The sequence below is a fragment of the Vicugna pacos genome, chromosome 28, assembly GCF_048564905.1.
Source record: "Vicugna pacos chromosome 28, VicPac4, whole genome shotgun sequence".
In the NCBI taxonomy this organism is placed as follows: domain Eukaryota; kingdom Metazoa; phylum Chordata; class Mammalia; order Artiodactyla; family Camelidae; genus Vicugna; species Vicugna pacos.
Window position 1 is genome coordinate 2,302,877 of NC_133014.1, and position 21,982 is coordinate 2,324,858.

Below are 21,982 nucleotides of genomic sequence, written 5' to 3' on the forward strand. Positions count from 1 at the left end.
GTGAGTTAACCACCTACAGATTCCCTTCCACTCGAATCGCCGTACTGTGATTCATTAGCTTCACACCCTCCCTCCTCCAGACAGCTCGCTCGGTTCTTCCGAAATAAGTGAAAGAGTCTTTCCATCCCTCCTGCGAAGAGCCTGTGCCTCTCCTGGTTGCCAGGGGCCCCAGGGCTCAGGCCAGCGAGACACGCGCCCACCTGCTGACTGTCCGGTTCAGCATGACCTACTGAGGAACTCCCCTCCTCCCATGGACACAGCAAATCCACGACCGCCTGTGGGACCTGGGAACTGCCGAACTGCCGAACAGCCTCCACAGCAGGGAAAAAGGACAACATGGAGACGGGAAGGGGAGGCAGAGACAGACTTGCCAAGGAAACTACCCCCAGCCGCAGCAATCCAGTCAGGAGGGACCACAAAGGATGGGTCTCTGCCCTGAGGAGCGAGGGATTCGAGCTCCTCATGAGGTGAGTAACCCCAACCTCCAGATTCTGCTCAAGAGAGATGACCCCCCAAAACCTGGCTTGGAAAACCAATAGGGAATATGGCCAGGAAAACTACAAAACTGCAGGGATTGGAAAACCCACACTCCAAGGGCCCAGGTGCAGGCTCTCTCAACTCAAAAACCAGGACAAAAATACCAGATTGAAAAGCGCACTGACTATGAGGGAAGGGGACCTACTTACTAATGTGGAAGCATCTGCCAGAGACGCAGGAACCAGGTGGGAAGCCTCCCAGGGACGAAGTCACTGCTGGAGCCCTTTCTGTGATCTCAGGCTACCTTGCTAATCCCAGCCAGGTAGGGCCCGTTTTGAAATTCTCCATCTAACCTGTGAGTGTCAGTAGGCGTGTCCTGATGAAACCCCACCCACCCCGCCCCTCGGCCAGACTTCTCAGCCCTCCAAGTGACAAGCCTGCCCACCAGTGCCTGGCAGCTACTGTGGCTGGGCCCACAGCTGATCCAAGGCCACCCCACCCACCAGCATCTCTCAGTCCCCCACCACAGGATGCACACAGCCTACGCAGGGGACACCCCTTGAGTGACTGTCTGTGGTGGCCAGGCAAGACTGCCTCTCTGGGCCCCACCAGACATCTCCTAAGTAAAGACACTCCTTCAAGCCTGGGAGAGGTAGCTGATTTACCTACTACATAGAAACAAACACAGAACTAGGCAAAATGATGTTATATGTGAACCTCATTGTAACCACAAGGGAAAAACTTACAGTAAATACACAAAAGAAAAAGAGAAAGGAATGTAAACATAATACTAAAGAAAACCACCCAAAACAAGGAAAGATAGAAAGATAAAAAGAAAGGAACAGAGAGGAATCACAAAAACAGCCAGAAAACAATTATCAAAGTGGCAGTAAGCACATATCTATCAATAATTACTTTAAATGTAAATGGACTAAATTTGCCATTCAAAAGAAAGAGTGGCTGAATGGATTAAAAAAAAAACAAGACCCATCTATATGCTGCCTACAAGAAATTCACTTCAGAAGTAAAGATACATACAGACTAAAAGCAAAGACATGGAAAAAGATATTCCATTAAAATGGAAATGAAAATAAAGCTGAAGTAGCTATATTCAAATCAGAGTATAAAACAAAGACTGTAATAAGAGAGAAAGAAGGGCACTGTGTAATGATAAAGGGTTCAGTCCAGCAGGAAGATGCAATATTTATAAATGTGTAGGTGTGTATGGTCCCAACATAGAAGTACCCAGATACATAAAGCAAGTATTAATGAACATGAAGGGGGAAATTAAAAGTGATACAATAGTAGCAGGGGACTTTAATACCCGAGTTATATCAACGGACAGATCATCCAGGTAGAAAATAAATAGAAAAACATTGGCCTTAAATGACACATTAGACCAGATGGATATATACAGACCATTTTGTCCAAGAGCAGCAGAATACACATTCTTCTCAAGCACACACGGAACATTCTCCAGGATAAATCACATGTTAGTTTACAAAATAGGTCTCAATAAACTTAACAAGGTGAAGGTCGTATCAGGCATCTTCTCCAACCATAATTGTGTGAAACTAGAAATCAGTCACAGAGAAAAGTGGGGAAAACCACAACAACGTGCAGATTAAACAACATGAATGGGCCATTGAAGAAATCAAAGAAGAAATTTTAAAAAACACTTGGAACCACAATGATCCAAAATCTATGGGTCACTGCAAGAGCAGTTCTGAGAGGGAAGTTCACAGGATGAAGAGGAAGCTTCACACAAAACAATCAGGAAGATTTAATTCCTATCCTTCTCAAAATCCTGCACAAAACTGAACAGGAGGGAAACCAACCTCATTTTACAAGGCCAGTATTATCTTCATACCGAAACCAGATAAGGACACCACACAAAAAAAGAAAATTACAGGCCAATACATCGTTGACAAACATAGATGCAAAAATCTTCTGCAAAATACTAGCAAATAGAATTCATACACTGTGATCAAGTGGATTTATTCCAGGAAGGTAAGGATGGTTTAACATCTGCAAATCTATAAATATGATACACCACATTGAAAAACTAAAGAATAAAAACCACATGATCATCTCAATATATACTGAAAAAGCATCTGACAAAATTCAACATCCACTTACAATTAAAAACTCCCAACAAAGTGGATATAGAGGGAACATACGTCAACACAGTAAGAGCCTTACACGGTAAGCCCACAGCTGACATCGTACTTAACAGGGAAAAGCTGACAGCATCTTCTCTAAGATCAGGAATAAGACTATGATGCCCACACTTGCCACTTTTTATTCAACATAGTATCGGAAGCCCTAGTCACAGCAATCAGACAGTAAGAATAAAAGGAATCCGAATTAGAAAGGAAGAAGTCAAACTGTCACTGTTTGTGGATGACATGCTACTATACATAGGAAATCCTGAACCCACCACCAAACACCACTAGAACTCATCAATACATTTTGTAAAGTTGCAGTATATGAAGTTAATACACAGAAATCTATCAACAAGCTATACAAAAGAGAAATGAAGAAAAATAACCATTGACAATTACATCAAAAAGAGTAAAATACCTAGAAATTTCACCCATCAGGTGAAAGACCTCTACACTGAAAACCGGGAGACGCCGATGAAGGAGACTGAAGACACAAAAAATGGGAAGATATTCTGTGCTCACGGATTAGAAGAATTAGTTTGATAAAATGCCCATAATCCTCAAGGCAACCTACAGATTCAGTGCAATCCCTATCTAAATTTCAGTGGCACTTTTTTTTCACAGAACTACAACAAACAATTCTAAAATTTGTATGGAATCACAAAAGACCTCAAACAGCCAAGGCAATCCGAGAGAGAAGAAAGCTGGAGGTCTCATCTCCCTGACGGCAAACTGTGCAGCCACAGAATACACACGTTAACTTGCAGGGGCCAGGGACACTCGTGCTGGCCACAGTCCATCTGATGACCACATGACCAGCGGACACATTCCTGTCAAAATGCTTATCATCCTTTGAATGATGTATCGGAGTCCATTCTGTTACCTAAATGAAAAGCTCGACCCAAACAGGGACAGCCATGCTCTGGGGGTGAGGAAGAGGGAGGAGGCATGGGGCTGGGGGCCACACGGACCCCCTCATCCCCTCAGGACAGAGCGAGGGCAGGGGGAGAAAGAAGTCCCTCCAAACTCTGCATCAAACATGAAATCCCTCCGTGATGTGGAAGGTCTGCGCGTGGCGGAGGCCTCCAGGATTACTGACGACTCTCAGAGTGACATTCCTGGACCCGTACTACCTCCTGGGTTTCAAAGGCAGAGTGGCTGACCTGGGGGACCGGACCCTCAGTGCCCAGGAGGGAGGAGCTGGCTCTGTCTGAACAGGTGAACAGTTCCCCTGAGTGTCAGGCACTCAGGCACTTGCTGGGGACGCCTTGACCTTTGAGAGCTCCCCTGTCCCTCCTCTCTCTTGGGGAACTACAGTAGGGCCCCCTGGTCTTCTGTGGACCAGGTCTGCTTCCTCAGGGATAGGGTCCCGCACTCAGTTCTCAACAAGTAAGACCACTGCCCATCCTTCCCGGGGGGCCGCCCCAGGTCTGAGTGGAGGCCACTGGAGCTTATCTGGAAATCTGGTCGGAAGAGAGTGCCTCCTGTCCTGTGTTGTGAGCCCTGAGTTTCTGCCTAAAGACACCTGGACAGCACTTACTAACCTCTGTCCCCTCAGGAGGCCACGTAAAAACAGGTAAGTCCCAATGTGCTTGGTTTAGTTGGCTGTGACAAGAACCCATTCACACCAGACTGAGCAGTAAAGGGAGGGTGTTGGGGAGCCCCCATCCGCGCTAGATGCAGGCAGAGGAGGCGAGCCTGAACCATGCACCAAGCACGGACTGCAGGAATCCCTCTGAGGGCGGGCAGGCTGCATTCTCAGCAGGCACCGTTCGCCTGAATTCCATTGTGTTCTGCAGCTACACAGGCTCTAAGTGTCCCTCTGGCCGTACTGGACCTGGGGGACTTTCTGCCACGTGGTTTGCCTAATTCATACTCTCCACCTTAAACATTTGTTCAAGTAACTGAACTCATTGCCAAATGACAGAGCAGACGGCAGTGACTCTCCACAGTAAGCTTTACATGGCAGCTTGAAACTGCACGTCTTTCGGGAGCTGTCACTTAACAAGAGCAGACAGGCCCCTCGCGTCCCAGCAATGCTTCCTCTGGCTCTCCCTGGGAGTGACATGCAGCTGCTACACACGGGGGTGGCCGTGGGTGCTTCAAATACTGAGCCTCGCCTGAGCAGTTGGTGACGCCCACTGCGTGGGCATCCTCTGCCCTGCAGGGCCCATACTGACCTTCTCAGGGGCCTCTGGAGCCCTTTCCTGAGCGGCCAAAGTGCCATCAAATGTCCAGACCGCCCTCCTGCTTGTACTGAATGTCCGAGGAACAGTGATGGTAAAGGACCTGCTGGACTTGCTCTCAGGCTGCCCGTCAGCAGTCCTGTTAGAACCAAGGGGACCAGCTGGTGACACACTAGAAAGCCCCACACTGACATGCTCGCAGGGGTGGGGGACGTGCTGAAGGCTGGGACCCCAAAAACATAAATGGCAGCTCACACATTGAGGGGCAGCTGGACTTTGGGAGCCATGCCCTGCTGTTCAGCTGCTGGGGCAGGTCCGGCCGAGGAGGAGTCCTGGAAACAGACAAGAGGAGACAGTGAGTGGACGGGGGCTCCTACGGCGGGAGAAGGGCAGTAGGGGTGGAGTCCAGGGACATCTGGCCCCTCAGCTGCCTGATCCTTTGGCCTGCTAGGGTCCCAGGTTCTGCCTGCAGCCCAGTAGAGGGAGCCACCCACCTGAGCTCGGGCCGACTAGGGCATAGGCACTGCCTCTGACCATGGGGCTTACTCAGGGGGACAGGCGTCAGGCAGGTCCCTGCAGACACAGGGTCCCAGCGAGTGCAGGGCCCAGGAGCACACGGCAGGGGCTTGCCTGTACGTGGCCAGAGGGGCTCCTGTGAGCATCAGGTGAAGGGCTAGGCTGAAAGAGAGGCTGGCAGACGAGGGGGTGTGTGAGCCCCCGGAGCCCCTGGGCCACCTGCGGGTCCTGGTCCGCACCCTGAGGCCAAAGACACACCTGGTAGGGATGCTGGCAGCTGTGGAAGTTCAGCCCTGGATCAGGGGCAGGGTGAGGAGGGGGAGGGAGGCCTACATAGGGCATGGATGTGACAGCCACTCCCCCATGCGGAGCTCACTGGGACCATGCTCTGCTCTAAGTACTTCACCTGGAATGATGCATTTCATTCTCAGAATAAGCCTGTAAAGTGGGAGCTACTGTCTGTCACCATTTTGCACCATGAGGGAGCTGAGGCCCAGAGCAGGGAGGCCAGTGGCTCAGTCACACAGCCAGGCTGGGCATGAACTCAGCAGCCCAGTGTTGGGGCTATGTGCTGACCCACCACATTGTCCACAAGAGCTTCCCGTGGCTGCGCAAGTGATCGCAAGCCAGTGCCTTGGTGTGACACAGATTTCCCGTCTTGGGTCAGCTCTGGGGGGGTCCTAAAAGCACATGTGGCAGGGCTGCTCCTTCTGGAGGCTCCAGGGAGAGTCCATCCCAACCTTTCCCACCCGCAGGCACGGGCCCCTCCTGTGGCCTCACAGCCAGCAGAGCAGCAGGGTCAGCCCCTCACTTATCTCAAAAGGACCCCCTATGCTCACGCTGGGCCCAGGGGTCCAGGACTGTCTCCCGTCTCAAAGTTCCTTGTCCTTCTGCCAAGTGAGGTGACACGTTCATGGGTTCTGGGGGTTAGACATGGGCATGTCACCCCCCTGTACCAGCAGGACTAGTGGCTGACAGAATGAGGGGCAGAGGGAATGCTACCCTGCTCACAGTCAGGGAGAAACTGGGCAGGGAGGAGCCCCGGGCCCTTTCCATACACACTGCCCAAATCTAGTTACTGACAAAACTTCTCTCAGTTCTGGAGAGAAGGGGGGCCCTGCTGACCCCCATTTCCTGTTCAGAACGAATCCTAAAATATATGGACAAGGCAAGTTGAAGGTTCAGACGAGGATTTCACGGCACCGTTTACAACACAAGGAACCAGGTGCTGAGGCCCCGTGCTCCCGGTGCAGGCTGGATGCCAGTGAGGCACCGCCCCCACGGCCGAGGGGAGGACCTGCATGAGGCTGGGAGAGCTGAGGGCCATGCATCGATGGGATGGGCTAGGGAACTGGACACGGGGCCAGCTGCTTTCACATTAGATGGGTGCGTTTCCTCTGAGGGAAAAGCATGGGCACTTATATAACACACGATGGCGCTGGTACTTAGGGACCTGGAATTTCAGTTAATTTTCCAAAGGCTGTATGTTCAAATTTTCCATCATTTTACTATCAATAGTGACTGGTTTCCCGTCAAGTTTTCAAAGTGAGATACACAGAATGACAGACCCATCTGAGTATGTTTCCAGATCAGGCCCTGGTTCAGATGATCCCACACTCGTGCCTTTGTGGGGGCCGGGAAGGGACTGGGGAGGACCGTGGAGTGACCCTGCTATTGGCCATCCTGCTGACCAGGCCTGGGCACTGCTGGCCACAGCATGGCTGAGGGCATAGGCCAGGTGGCAGGACCCAGGAGACAACTGGCTCAGACGGACCCAAACCCACGACCCTGCTCCTGTAACAGGGCCTCCTGCCCAAGCAAACTCTCCTGAAACAGCAACCGGCCCAACAGCAAAGCTGCTGATGCTGACCGTGGGGTCTTTCCACACCCCCGCTGCCCTCCAGCCATGATTCAACAGGAGGCAGTCCACACGGAGGAGACCGGTTTCCATCTCCCAGGCGGAGGCAGAGGCTGGCTGCAGGTGTGGGCTGGGCCACAGTGCTGGCCCTCCAGCCCCCACACCTGTCAACTCCTCACGACAGGTGTTTGGGGCTGGAGGATTTGGGGGAGCTCACCCGGCTCTGGGGTGACAAAACTGCCCCACAGGAGCACAGTGGGCAATGCTGACGGCTGCTGGACACCTGGCCTTGGCTGAAACTCGACAGGACAAAGACCACAAAGCAAGTAACTGGGATCTCAGGGCAGATCCTCCATTAGAGCTGAAAGGGGTCAGGAGAGGTCAAACCTGTGACAACTTCTTTTCCAAAAGTCAAGGTCGAGACGAAGAACATCTACAACTCCACCCACTGAGCCCGGGGCTCCGACTTGGCCCCCATGCAGCGCAGAGCCCAGATGAAGGCCCTTCTGGCATCATGTCCAGTGGTGGGAGCCCCCTGGCTCTGCTCGGAGGCGGGTGACCTCCCAGGGGTGCAGGGTCACCTCCCAGGGGTGCAGGGTCCCATCCATCCTCCTCTGAGCCCGTTCTTCACCTCTGTTCCTGTCAACAGAGGGGTGGAAGGGTGTCCCCACTGGCAGCTGAGCTGTGAACAGCCGTGGACACAGGCCCAGCCGAGCCGGAGGCAGCCGTGTGCTGACAGCACAGGCGGGGGGTCCTCTCGGGGGTCTGATTGAGGGCTTCTAAGCACCAGGCATCACAGGGGGCTCCAAGCTGTAGCAGCTACCCCGCCCGGGGAGGACAGCAGTGCCCGGAGCCCTGCCACACCCTTGTGCACCACTTCCAGAAGGCGGGGATGGGAGAGTCTGGCCCCTGGCTCTGATCATGTGGAACAGGCTTCCTGGGTCGGGATGGGGACCTGTTTCATCCTCAGTGAGGGGCTCGTGGCTGACTCTGCTTTGATTTTTAATGGTTTACTTTTAAATGATTCTGGGCCCTAAGGGATCAGTGAAGGCTTGGCAGGAGTGAGGAAATCTGGCAGGGATGGAGGAAGGAGAGCGGCTCCAGCTATTCCAGATGAAAAGCCCTGGGACAGACGTGCTCCCTACCTCCTGGCGACACCCCTCGCACCCTCAAGGCCCCTCGCCGGAGGGCTGACCGCTGGGATACGGTGGCTCACCGTACTCTTTCCAGGTGCCTCGTGACGGACACATGCTGGGGCTCAGGGCAGGCAGGCAAGCGCAGCCCGACTGGCAGGGAGCCACCTGGCAGGGCGAGGACACGGATGGCTCAGTCCTCAGGGCCACCGACCCCAAAAGCACTGTCATCGCCCCAAGGAGCCGTGAAATGGGCATGTTTTATTCGTTACACGCTACCACTCCGTGACACAGGGTGTAAATCAGACTCTTCGGAACATGCTTCCCACAGACAACTTTAGAATGAAATATTTATGGCCAACAGGTGGGCTCAGGCCCTGGGTGCCCACCCTGGCCTCCTCTCCTCCTGTCTCCTCCTACCGGCAGGTCTGCGGTCTTTCCTTGTGCTGATTCACGGTGCTCCCTACCATCTGCTTCTGGGCCCTGGAGCTGTGTCCTTGTCTCCTGCTGGGCTGGCTGGTCCTAGAGAATGTGGTCCACCAAGAGCCCTCCTGGACCTGCAATGGCTGCTCCTTTAGCCGAGAGCTTGCCAAACACGAGGGAGGACAGAGGGACGGCAGCTCACAGGTCCCGGGTCTAGATGGTCCCCTTCATCCACCAGCGACAGCCTGGGGCCCAGCAGAAACCTGCACACATGATTCCTGTCTCATCACCACTGCAGAACAAACATGACTGGCACCTGACACTGTGGATGGAAAGCCGGGCCCAGGCGGCCAGCGTCCCTGCCCCGTTGTCCAGGTGAGTCCTGGACAGCAGCTCCTATGTCTACGGAGAAAGCTCTTCTTGTGCGAAGTCTTTGGGGTGAGATTTTTTATTCTTCTTGTACTCACTTCGTATTTTTTTTAAAATTATTTTTGCTCCTTATAAGGCACAGAATTAAATCTGTAACCTTCTGAAAATGTAGACACAAACTCAGGTTCTCCGCAGGCAGGAGCCTGGAGGCTCGGCTGAGAGCAGGGAGCCTGGTGTGATGGTCCCCTCTTCCTCCGCTGGAGGCCAACCTGCAGCCCAGAGGAGCGGAGGCAGCAGGAGGAGGTGGCAGGTGGGCGCGTTTAAAGATGCCGGAGGCTCCCAGGAGGACCCTTCCTTCCCTCCTCAGACACTGAAGAAACGCTCCTTCTTGATGTTTTCGCTGCTGAATTTCAAACACCCCCCGTTCCATCGATTTTAAAGGGCAATTCCCCCATCTCAAGGGCTTCCGTTTGCTTACTTTAAGCTGGTCTGTTAGCCATGGTCGCTCTGAAGCTGAGAAACACCGTGTCTGGTGAAAGCCAGTTGTTGGCTGGATGGGGTCAGCCTGCATGGACCCGGCCACCCCACGGAGAGCACCAGGAGCACCCCACAGCCGTCCAAGGACCGCAGGCAGAGGAACACCAGCTTCGGCTTCTGTGGGTCACTGCCTGCTCTCTGAGGTTGCTGGCCTCTGTGTGAAGCAGTTAAAACTCAAAGAGAATCAGAGGCGCTGAGGAGATGGTGCCGTGGACTACTCTCCGACACCTGGGCTCCTCCCTGAGTGCCGTGGACTCCACTTCCCACCCCTTCAAGCAGAGCTGGGCTAGCAGACTTGCTTTGGCCACAGAACATGAGCGGAGGTGGCGTGTTGCCTCCATGTGGGAGCCTGTGGAGGCCAGTGTACCGGCGGCTACACCCCACCTCTGCCACAGTGATGGGGACACCACTGACCAGGGCTGGGCCAGTGTCCCCGCACAGGGCCAGGCGATACATATTTCAGCCTCTGCAGGTCACATGGTCTCTTCTCAACCACTGGCTCCTCTGCTGTGGCCTGAAAACAGCTGGGCAGACGATGTGGCAGCAGCAGGTGCGGCTGTCCCAGCAAGGTTTCATTTACCAGCAAGGAGGCACCCTTGGCAGCGTCCCTTGGCTTCTGAGGTGAGGGCACCATGCAGCACCAGCCTATGGTGGATGAGCAGTGCGGGCAGGAAGCAGGCCTGGAGGGCTAACCAGCCCAGCTGACTGGCACGGGAGGCCTACGCCACCACCGAGGCTTGCCGGGCAGCCAGGAGATGGCCTGGGGCACCTGCTGGCTTCCGAAGGGGTTTACAGCAGGCAGCTCTGATATGCAGTTACCTCCCGCTCTGGCCTGATGACATCCACAAGCAGACACTCACCAGCACGAAACAGCCTCCCTCCCCAGCAGCAAGGTGACCCAGACGCTCCATTATTCACGAAGGACTCAGCTGACCTCTGACTTCCCCAAGCAGGGAGGAACAGTTCATGAGGGTCACTTGTGAGCAGGGCAGGCATCTGAGGTTCAGCCCAACCTCGTTCCCCTGGGAGCCCTCAGGGGCTCACCTCCCAGCTGCGCCTTCTCTGCAGCTGTCCTCGTGGGCCCCCATGCCCGTGGGACTGTAATAGCAGGGAGGTCATCGCTGGAGCCATGATGATTCACGCGCAGCCCATTTGGAATCCAGCAAGCTGACTCAGATCCCAGGCCACCCGAGGACAGATGGCCTGGGGGGGCCAGGGCCAGGACACAGGAGTAAACAACATCCAGTCCCTGCCAAGGGCCTCCAGGTCCAGGGGTGGGGAAGTCGATTATGAACACAAGCGACAAGGTGTGAGGGGAAGCGAGCATGCCCTCCCGTGCCTGCTGGGTGTCCTGCCTCGACTGTGTCTCGCCCTGGGAGGGGAGGGGTGGGGGGGCGAGGTCAGGTGGGGGCAGGAACAGCAGCAGAGGAACCCGTGGCACAGTCTTGGGAGGGGGAGCCAAGCCGGACCAGCGTGGGCGCACAAGTGAGGGTCTGTGTGGAGGGTGGAGTGACTGGTGGAAGTGGTGGAAAGACAATAGCCCCAGTTTGGGGGGATTTTGAGGCCACATTAAGGAGATCAGGGCTTGTCTGAGGCAACGGGGCATCTCCAGGAGCACCCAGGTGGAGGTCAACGTTACTAGGGGACTCCAGGTGGTCCAGAGGCAGGAAGATGGGAGTGAATCTGAAGGCGCAGACCAGGAAGGAGGCCCCGCTGCAGCGCCAGGGCGGGGGCGGAGCCAGGCGGGGGTGGGGCAGAGCCAGGGTGGGGTGGGGCCAGGGCAGGGGCGGAGCCAGGGCAGAGCCAGAGTCGGGGTGGCGCCAGGACAGGGGCAGGGCCAAGACAGAGCCAGAGTGGGGTGGGGCCAAGGCAGGGGCGGGGCCAGGCGGGGGCAGAGCGGGGGTTTGGCCTCCTGGTTCGCAGCCCTTAACTCACAGCTCTCAGCACCACTCTTCCACCTCCTGTCAGTGTAGTTAAACCGGGTCAGAGACAGGTGCAAACTGCTGTGCTTGACCTCTCACCCTCTGACCACACTGGTCACGTGTACCTGTGGGAAAACAGGTCCCAGGACCTCAGTCATCTCCAGCACAAGCTATGTCATCAGGTAAATCCCGTGGACCAGAAGGTCTGACCCGTCCTGACCAGGCCGGCGTGTGGACAGTAGAACTGACGGCAGGGCCCCGACGGTCCCTCTGAGGATTAACTCAGCAGCCGTGGCAGCAAGGGCGGAGCGCAGGTGAGCTGAGGGAAAGGGGAGCCCCTGCCAACGCCTGGGGCAGGAGGACGTTCCAGAGAGCTCTGCCAGCGTCCATTTCCCGCGAGTACAGGACTTAGAGATTGGGCACCGTGGGCGAGTCTGGCCTTGTAACAGGCAAGAACAAGTCTGGCCCCAGACTGGGTCAGTTTCTTTTACTTTAACCTTTGTATTCTATTTTTTTTTCCTACAAGTTAATCACTAAAGGGAGGAGGGCTACAGTTTAAAATGTACACATCATGGCCCATCTCCCGGGACCCTGCCTCCCAGGCCTGAGCATTAAGCTAAAATACTTTTGTTTAGCTCACAGGAAATATCCTGATGGGGCCCACCTGTGAATGACTGCAGGCAAGGAGAAATTAACACCTCCCCCTGGAAGTCTGGCTGGAACCAGGAAATGTTCGCAACAGCCTACGCCTGTTTTACTTTACCTCCTCACACCTCACCTCTCCCTCTTGTTCTATAAAAGAAACTAGCATCCAAACCCAGGCAAGATGGTCCTCCTTCAGACAAGAAGTCCACCATCTTCTCGGTCTGCTGGCTTTCCTAGTAAAGTTGCTATTCCTTGCCTCATCTCTCGATTTACTGGCCTGCTGTGCGGTAAGCAGGACGAATCTGGACTCACTGACAGCCTGGTTCCAGGTATGCCTGGTCTGGCTGGCTGAGAGAACAAGGTCCGCCCTTTGCTGCACTGGTGGACAGAGCCAGTGCCACATCCACACAGAAGGACTCTGCAAACATCCGGCCACTTCTGGGTCTGAGCTCCAGCCCTTTCTCTCTGTTGACAGGGAGGACGTCAGCAAGTGTCACCAAGATGCTGAAGACACAAGAGCACTAAACCAAGACTTTTTCCAACACGTCAGAGGGGCTGAAGGCAGAGGGGGCTCAGCCGCAGGCCCTGAGAAGCACCTGACATCATGCTGGTTGAGACTGAAACACACCTCCCACCAGGGCTTGGGCGACCCTGAGGCCAAGACCCCCAAATGCACCACTGCCTGGCCTCCCTCACGCCAGCCCAGGGGACCAACTCGGGGATGGAGAGCCAGGTGGAGCTGAGGAGGCACCACGACATTACCTGGGCAGGAGCACTGCAGGACAGGTGCGACAGGTCTCCGATCCTGGCCGCGGCCCGGGGGTCACTGGAGCTGATCAACACAGGCGCACTGATCTCCATGGAGCGCCTGTGGCTGGCAGCCTGCGCAGACTTGTGCGTCATGCTCAGTGCCGTGAAGGAGTGCCGCTTCTTGGCATTCTTCTTGCTGTCCACACGCCTCTGGAAGGCGCTCACCGCCCCTGTGCTGCCTGAAGTGGGACCCGGGGTGGCTCTGACGGCTGTGCTGGGGTCAGAGGGCAAGGAGGTGAGGCAGCCGGACGCCACGGCCAGGCCCGGCTTGTCCATCTCCATCAGCTGCTTGGCAGCATCATTGAGCTGAGGACAGAGGAGGTAGCAGTGAGTATCGGCCACCTGGCACACAGTGGGTTCAAACCGCCAATCCTTCCAACAGCACGTACAGTACGGATGCTGCCCTGAAAACACGACAAAGGCTGGGGGTGGTGTCAGGGGATTTTATTGCAGAGCTGTGTTTTCCAGGCACCACTGCCATGTCAGCCCAGTGTCACCCTAATCTTTCCCTGGGCCACCCATTTTTGGGGTGCAAGGTGCAGACCTGCAGGGACCAGGGGAGGGGAGAGCGGGGCCACCCAAAGGCGAGTCCCCCTTCTCCCCATTGTGGCTGAGCTGTGATGCCTGGGAAATGCCCAGAGGGGGCACCAGAGTAGGAGCGGCACCCTATGGGCTCCCCACCTCCCGCACCAGCAGGACACAGCTTCGTCGGCACATAGCCCTGCCAGGCTGGATGGATTCCAGGTGGACAGTCCTCAGGCTGCTGGCAGAGCCTTGCCAGTGAGGAAAGGGAGGGGCAGAACACGGGGCCCTCCTGGAACTGGACATGTGCAGATCAAGTGGGGACCATGGGTCCAAGGGAAGCACTAGCAGAGCCCAGGGCACAGAGTTCAGGCCCCGATCCAGGGGCCAGTTTGGAGAAGGGTTTGAAGCCTTCACGGGTGACGGATGGGGGATGTGGGGTGGGGGACAGGGTGGGCCTGAAAGGATGCCCTGGGTTCCAGTGGGAACCAGAGAGGAAACATGTGAGTCAAGGGAACCCCTGAGGGCGCCAGGTCCCTGCAGGCAGGTGAAGCCACGCAGCACCGGCCGTGGATTCGCAGGTCGCCTGGTGCAGGTGCCAAATCCTCAGCTGAGCCCCGGGGCTGGGCCAGGAAGGGCCACGTCCACACACAGGGTCTGACATCAGGCCAGGCAGTAAAGTCCCCTCAGCCCTGGGGTTTCTCACTCGCCGACTGAGCGGGGTTTGCAGCTGGTCACGTCTCAGTGAGTTACAACCAAACCAAAGAAAGCGCCGCGAGACCTGCTCAGCCGGGGGAGGGATGCGCGGTGCCCACAGGCCCAGCGGGGCACGGGTGCTGGACGGCCGCACCCCCAGACGGCCCAGGCGCAGGGCTGTCAGCATTTCCACTACAAACGCCTGTCCTCCCTCCACAGGCTGGTTTTGAAAAATTCACTCCAGGCCCCAGAATCTGTGATCTAAATCCAGAATTATTTCCTTTGAAATGCTGCCTCCAACCAGGCTCAGCTGTTCTGCTCTAGTTTAAGGCTTTGTTCATCTGCTCCCTCACCAGAGCTGCTTGAAGAAGAACTGGTGCGGTCCCCCTCCCCCCCCCACGCCTCCCAGGGCCCTCTGACCCCCGAGTGCCGGCCTCCTGCCCATGTTCTGAGCCCACCTGCCAGGCTCACGGCAGAGCAGAAGCGGGACGCACCAGGCAGAGAGCCTCGGCTCGGCGGCACCAAAACACAGTCTAAACCACCCGCCACCTGCCTCCACGCGGAGGGTTTTGTATAGACAATGCCATTGGGCTCAAATAATCTCATTCTTCCCCAAAGCAGCAGCCCTGGAGTCCCACTCAGCCCCCTGGTGCGGACGGGGGAAGAGCCCGCCTGGGATGGGAGAGGATGCTGCGTCCCCAGGGCAGAGTGAACGCTCACTCCTGAAGGGTCCTCCCCGGTCCAGCACCACGACCTCTGCACCATGGGACCCAGCGGCCGCCTGCCGCGTGCCCGCCTGCCTGCCCTGACCGCTCTTAAGACCACAGCCTCAGGGTCGGAGGAGGGCTCCTTGTGATTGCGTCCTGCGAGGAGCCCGGTTTAGGCAGGGCAACGCCTGTGGGGATAAACACCACACCGAACTGTCCTGTCTGCCGACACAGGCTCAGCTCAGGTCCCAAAGCTGCAAAGACCCAAGACCCCGCTCTGGTCTCAAATGCCTACTTGCCTCCCAGAGGGAAGACAGTCTGAACTTTGCAACCCATGGGGATGCCCCCAAGGTTACGTACAGGTGAGTCAAAAGACAACTGATACATAAACAGTAAATCAGTCTCAGGAAAATACCGGTTGGGCCTCCTTCCTCAGTGTTTGCTGAGGTCCAGGAACCTATTTCAGAGCACCTCGGGCTGTGGCTGGGACCCTAGGGCGATGGTGGGGACCGGGGGCCGGGGGCCGTGAGCTGCAACCCTGCCCCAAAGGTGCAGGACAGGGGAGTGAGGCTGCTTGTCCTGCTCAGCCCCTGCTCCTAGGGGGACAGCCTAGCTGCCTGGTCTCTGAGGAACCGTGCAGTTGAGGAGGCAGTGCTCAGAGCAGAGGGGCCTGCAAGGACACCCCTGCACCCTCCAGGGAGAGTATCTGAAAGACTGTCTCCAGGGTTCAGGCAATCGAGCCTGGAGAAGCACTGAACAGAGACCCCCAGTGCCCTCTGAGTGTGTCTGAGCCCGGGAGTGTCAAGAGGCCCTGCTGACTGGCTTTCCAGCCAGAGCCCAAGCTCTCAGCCTCCCCAACAGTGCCTGTGCCCCTCCAGACAGGGAAGCTGGTGGGGCAGGCTTGGCCATCTGCAGGGGGGCCCTGCTACCTGCCTCGGGCTCTCTACAAGATTGTGTCTTAGCTTCTTAAACTGCATCTTAAGGAAAAGTGCATGATTGTTACCTGTGCCACTTGACAGCCACACAGCTATGCCCAAGGTCAAGACAGGAGCCTCCCCTGCCTCCTCCACCCAGTCTCCCCAGGGCCCCTACTCCACCACCCGGAGCAGGGGGAGTTCTGCTGCTCCTGAACTTCTAGAAGGAAAAGTCATAGAGCGTACGTACTCTCTTCTGCCTGGCTTCTTTCAAACATTTGTCTGTGAGATGCATCCATGCTTTTAAAGTAGTATTTTCACCCTCTCTGCTGGGCAGCACCCTCACGTAGATGCCCCGGCTCCGGCACCTGTCCCACCGTGATGGGCATCTGAGTTGACTCCAGTTCAGGGCATCGTGGCCAGTTTCTAGGGACGCCCCTGTCTGTCTTCAGGTGGCCCTGTAAGAGTCTGCCTGGGAAGACATTCCACTGGCCAAAGACGTAGGGAGCTCAGACTCTCCACATCTGGTTTCGTGCATTGAGTTCTGGTGTCTAAAGCAGCAAGATGGAGATCACCCCCCAGAGTTGAAGCAAATGCACATGTGAGGCTGGAGGTGCTGGGGACCGTGGTCCTCACAGGGGCCAGAGAGCAGTGTGTGTGCGTGCACGTGTGTGCACTGTGTGCTCCTCACAGGGGCCAGAGCGCAGCGTGTGTGTGCATATGTGTGCACGTGTGCATCCGTCACAGGGGAACCAGAGAGGAGTGTGTGTGCAGTGTGTGGACTCAGTGTTCTAGGAAGGTCTCAGAACTCCTGAGCTGTTTATCCTGAGGAAGTGTGAGAACCACTGGTGCAGAACATTTAGGGAAAGGGGAGGAAAGGGCCAGAAACTGGAAAAACAGAGGAGGCTAAACTGCAAAGAGCCTTGGATGCCACAACCAGCAGGTAATGGAACCCACCGGCCCACGGGGCTGAGCAGGGGCAGAGCCTGCCCAGTCCCTGCGTCGGGGCAGCCCTGCCCTGAGCTGGGGGCTGAGTCTGGGGCAGTCCCCTGGGACTATGTCTGGCTCCGCCCCTCATCAGCGGGGGCCCTTCTATCAAGCGGGGGGCCCCTGGTGTTCACAGTGGGGCAGCTGAGAGGCTGAATGAGCATCCCCAGAGGACACAGAAGTGCATGGGTTGGGCGTGTGGTCAGTCTGTGGACGTGCACACGCGGACATGCGCTGACCAACAGCAGACGCACACACAGCCCACTACGACCAAGGGTTTAAAGGTCAAAGGTCTGAGTGCTGCCCACTTGGTCACTGCCCATAACTGACTCGCTGGAAACCTGGTGCTTCTTGGTTACAGAGAAGAGGCGGGAAATCATCAGCCCTTAAATTGGCCCAAACTGTCTCCCCATCAGGGACCTGCAGCTGGACGAGCTGCCCCAAACCCGGAGTCCTGGAGGCCTCTACGCGCCCTTTAGCTGTCTGCAGGGTCACAGGGAAAGGCAGCCTCCCAGTATGAGCTCTTCTTCCCTGGGGTCTGGGGGCAAGAGCAGCAGAACCTGGGAGAGTCTTGGAAAAACGGGGCCAGGCCCAGGTCTGCAAGGAGCCCTGCCTCGTGGCTCAGGCGCTAAGATGACGGACAGTCCGGCCCACACAGACCACTCCCAGGAGGCTGAGGCAAACCTCACAGCCACAGGGTTTGAATAAAACCCAAAGGCCGCCGCCACCCGATCTCAGATTACTGTTCTCCTTAGAAGCAGGCGCCAAGGTCAGGGCACCCCCAGTCTGGCGAAACAAACAACAGAGGGCAAGAAGGGGGGTCTGGGAGCACAGACTCACCTCCACGTACAGCAGGGGGAAGATCCCAATCTTGTCCCCCAGCATCCCCTCCGCCCAGTTGTCATCCACTCTTCTGATCACAGTCAGGACTTCATCCTGGAACGGGGCCGAGTAGACACACACACACAGGTACAAAAACAGAACCAAGAGGTTTGTTAGTAGCCTTGAAGGAAAGATTCTAAGCAATGACTGATCCCGAGATCGGACGTGAAAACCGTCCACCCGCGTCCTCGCCCCGCGTCTCCCGCAGCAGACACCCTCCAGTGGAAGTGTGTGGCAGTTTACAATACAGTTAGTATTTTAAATTCATGTTCCTAATATTTATTTATGAATAAAGCTGTTTTCAGTAAATATAAATTCAACCAAGGCTTCTAAGTTTCTGGCTCCATCAAAGCACAAAATATGACTCAGTCCAACTCCACTGATTTGGAGTCATGGCAACGCGGAGCTCCGAACAACGCTCTCCAGTCCCCATCGTGCCAGACGGCACCAAGGACAGAGTCAGGACGCCAGGCGGCTGGGAGGGGCACACGGCCAGGTGCCACGGGGCCAAGGGCCAGGGACAGACCATGAGCATGGAGGGAGGACAAGGAGGGAGGCGCTGGCGGGCAGCAGCGAAGGGGGGACCAAGTGGGGCACACAGGGTGCAGTGGACACCCGCCCAGGGCTCTGCCAGGACTCAGGGCCGACCAGACCCGAGGGCACCACCTGCTTCCCCAGGGGCCTTCGCCACCTTAGTGTGCAGAAGTCATGTGGGAACATGGGCCTCTCTCAAGGTCAGAGGGACGTTTCAGGCCGACGGACCTGCCAACACTGTCAGAGAAGCTGCGTGGCTCAGGGCGTGGCTCAGGGTGTGGCTCTGGGCAAGGTGGAACGAGGCTCCCGGAGCCAGGAGGGAGAGGCCCGGCTGCGGCTCTGTCCTGGGAGCGTCCCCACGGCCCTGCCACCCCTCCTGGGAGAGCAGGGAGCAGTGCAGGGCAAGAGCACCCTTGCTCTCTATCCTCACCCCCAAGGTCCCAGCTTAAACACACAGCTGATGAGTAGAATATTTCTTTTCCCTATTGATACCATGCACATGACACATTACCGGGCGGCTGGCACTCGGCTGCAGGACGACACCCGCTAGGGCTTCCTTGTAGTCAGTCTCGGCCAGGAGGGCGGGAGGGCTTCCTGGTGACCTCAAGGGCCAGAGTGGCCAGCAGGCTTGAGGAGGGATGGACAGAGACGGCCCCGTAACCCTGCACCTTGCTTATCTCATACCAAGTTCCCAACCAAGAGAGCCCTGTGCCAGTGGTGAACTCCACTCAGACTCAGTTCAAGGGTGACCCCCGAGACTTTGCCAACAGTGCAGAGGGACAAATAATTGAAGGCAAGAGAGAAATAAAACAAAAAAGACATTTAATTCTGTAAAGTAAAAAGAAAAATACCAGATTAATTTTGGTAAAAGATAAAATACTATAATATCCACACTATTATTTGAGACTGGTCTAGAAGTTAGAGTCAAATAAATGAAAGAAACTAGGAAGTATGAATATTGGAAAAAATATACAATTTTCTGCCTAGAAAAACAATAGCAACTAAAAACGAGAATAACTAAGAATTTGAGAAAGGCTTCTAATTTTAAAATAAATACATGAAAATCATTGGTTTTCCCATCAACCAGCAATAATCAGTTATAAAATGTGATCAAAATTGGCTAATCATTAAAAAAATAAACTTAGTTCTCTAATTCACTGTATTAAGTTCAAAATTAATTCCGTAAGTACTAAAGATTTAAATGTTAGGGGAAAAAAGCTGAATGTCCAAAAAAAAGTATGAATGGATATTTAATCTTGAGTTGAGGACGGTCTTAAGAAATAAATGACAAAGATCTGGTTAAAGAAAAATGAAATTCTCTAGTTAAAAACAGCAAGAACAAAACAGAAAGGCAAACACTCTAGAAAAATACTTGCAGGACACACTGGAGACAAAGATCTAATATCCTCACTATATAAGGACTTAGAGACACAGAAGGAAAAAGAGGAAAGACCTTAAAAGAGAAACAGGCCAAGCGGAAAAATCAGGCAACTCACAAAAAAGAAGAAAAGCAGTTAAATACACTCAAAATGTGATTCCTGACTAATATTAAAAAAATACAATTTTAGACAAGAAGATTCATTTTCTCCTTGTTCTTCGGTGTCTATCAGATTAGCAGGGATGAACACAAGCCAGCTCACAGCGTGGTCCCCACTTCTGGTGGGGAGGTAAGTTTCTGGTGGCAGTTTGGCAGTCCTATCAAACACGAGAGCCTTCACACCCGCTGAGCTGACAAAAACACTCCTAGAGACTCTATCCTAAAAAGATCAAAGACATGCAAGAAGATTTAGCTCTGGATGTGTTCATTACAGTGTTTGTTCAACTAGAGAGAAACCGCACAGCCAGAGGGTTAATTAGATAAATGGTGGTGAGTCCACCAATGCCATGCCCCCCGCAGCCCACCCTTGCCACCCTGTCCCAGCCATGGAGGAGGGGGTGTGGAGATGCACAGGTGGAGCTCACTGCCTGGAGGTGCAGCTCCTTGGAAGACCGAGCTCTAACAACAGGGTCACAGGCTGCAGAGCACGTCTCCCCGCCCACCCCTCACTGCTGCATCTCTGAAGGCCTACTTATAGCAGCTCCTCCTACCTGCTTCCTCCTGTCCAACCACCAAAACAAATGACTAGATGTCCTAAAAGGCAACAGACAGTTTGCAGAGACAGAGCAAGCATCAGAATCAGACACAGATATGGCAGGAGTGCTGGAATTATCACACAGGGAATTTAAACCAGCTATGATTAATATGTTAAGGGCTCTAATGGATTAAGTAGACAGCATGCGAGAACAGATGGGCAGTGTAAACTGGGAGATGGTAAGTCCAAGAAAGAACCAAAAAGAAATGCTAGAGATCAAAAGCTCTGTAACAGAAACAGAGTGCCTTTGATAGGCTTACTGGCAGATTTAACACGGCCGAGGAAAGAATCTCTGTGCCTAAGGATATCTTAACAGAAACCTCCAAAACTGCAAAGAGAACAAAGACTGAAAAATAAATAAACAAAAATCCAGAAAAGAACAGGATATCCAAGAACTGTGGGATAACTACCGAAGGTGTTATATACACATAATGGGAACATAGGCAGGAGAAGAAAGGAAAAAAGGAACCTAAGAAATATTTGACAGAATAATGACTGAGAATTTTACACCCTGCAAAATTATCCTTCAATAGTGAGGGAGGAATAAAGAATTTCTGAGACAAACAAAAATTGAGGGAATTTGTTGCCAGTAGACTTGCTTTGCAAGAAATGTTAAAAGAAGTTCCTTAGAGAGAAGAAAAGTTTATACAGGTCAGAACCTTGAATCTACATAAAGAAAGAATACTGGAGAAGGAAAAAGTGAAGGTAAAATAAGAACTTATTTTCCTTATTCTTAATTGAGTTAGCAAGATAATAATTTGTTCAAAATAATAATAGCAACAATGTACCTGATTACATATGCTGATGTACATATCATGTATGTATCTCACATATACAGTTTGTGTATGTATACACTTAACACATGTTTATATGTAAATTAAATGAACAACAATGACAGTGGACAGGAGGAAGGAATTAGGATTATGTTGTTATTATAAGGTAGCCACACTACCTGTGAAACAGTATATGTTATTTGAAAGTGGACTTGAATTAGTTATAGATATATATAGCAATCTCTAGAGCAACCAATAAAAAAATTTTTTAAAAGTACAACTGATATGCTAAGACAGGAGAGAAAACGCAATCATACAAATTGCTCAATTAAAACTGAAAAAGGCAAAAAAAAAGTGGAAAACAAAAACAGGAACAAAAATCAAGAACAAAATAGAAAACAGAAACAAAAGTGGTAAATATTAATCCAACAATATCAATAATCACTTTGAATAGCAACAGTCTAAATGCACAAATTGAAAGACAGAGATTGTAAAGGTGGATCAAAAAACCAAACTCAATTGTATGTTTTCTACAAAAAACCCACTTTAAATATAAAGAGACAAATAAAAGTAAAGGTATAAAGCAAGATACACTATGTTAACACTACTCAGAAGAAAGTAGGAGTAGCTATATTAATTTCAGACAAAGCAGACTTCAAAACAAGGAAAGTTCAGGGATAAAGAAGAGCATTACATAATGATGAAGGTGTCAATTCTCCAAGAAGATAACAAGTCTTAACATGTATGCACCCAACAACAGAGTGTCAAAATAAGTGAGGCAAAAACTGATAGAA

General features: G+C 53.6%; 1 protein-coding gene across 1 annotated transcript in view; it reads right to left on the bottom strand.

Annotated features, from left to right (window-relative positions):
• Positions 1-21,982, bottom strand: part of SH3RF3 (SH3 domain containing ring finger 3) — a 115,897-nt gene that overhangs the window by 28,858 nt on the left and 65,057 nt on the right. Inside the window, exons 3-5 of the mRNA XM_072951200.1 lie at positions 17,708-17,803; positions 12,994-13,347; positions 5,084-5,160 (exon numbers count right to left, since the gene is read on the bottom strand). Of these exons, the coding sequence (XP_072807301.1) occupies positions 5,084-5,160; positions 12,994-13,347; positions 17,708-17,803 (527 nt within the window). The remainder of the gene's footprint in view (positions 1-5,083; positions 5,161-12,993; positions 13,348-17,707; positions 17,804-21,982) is intronic.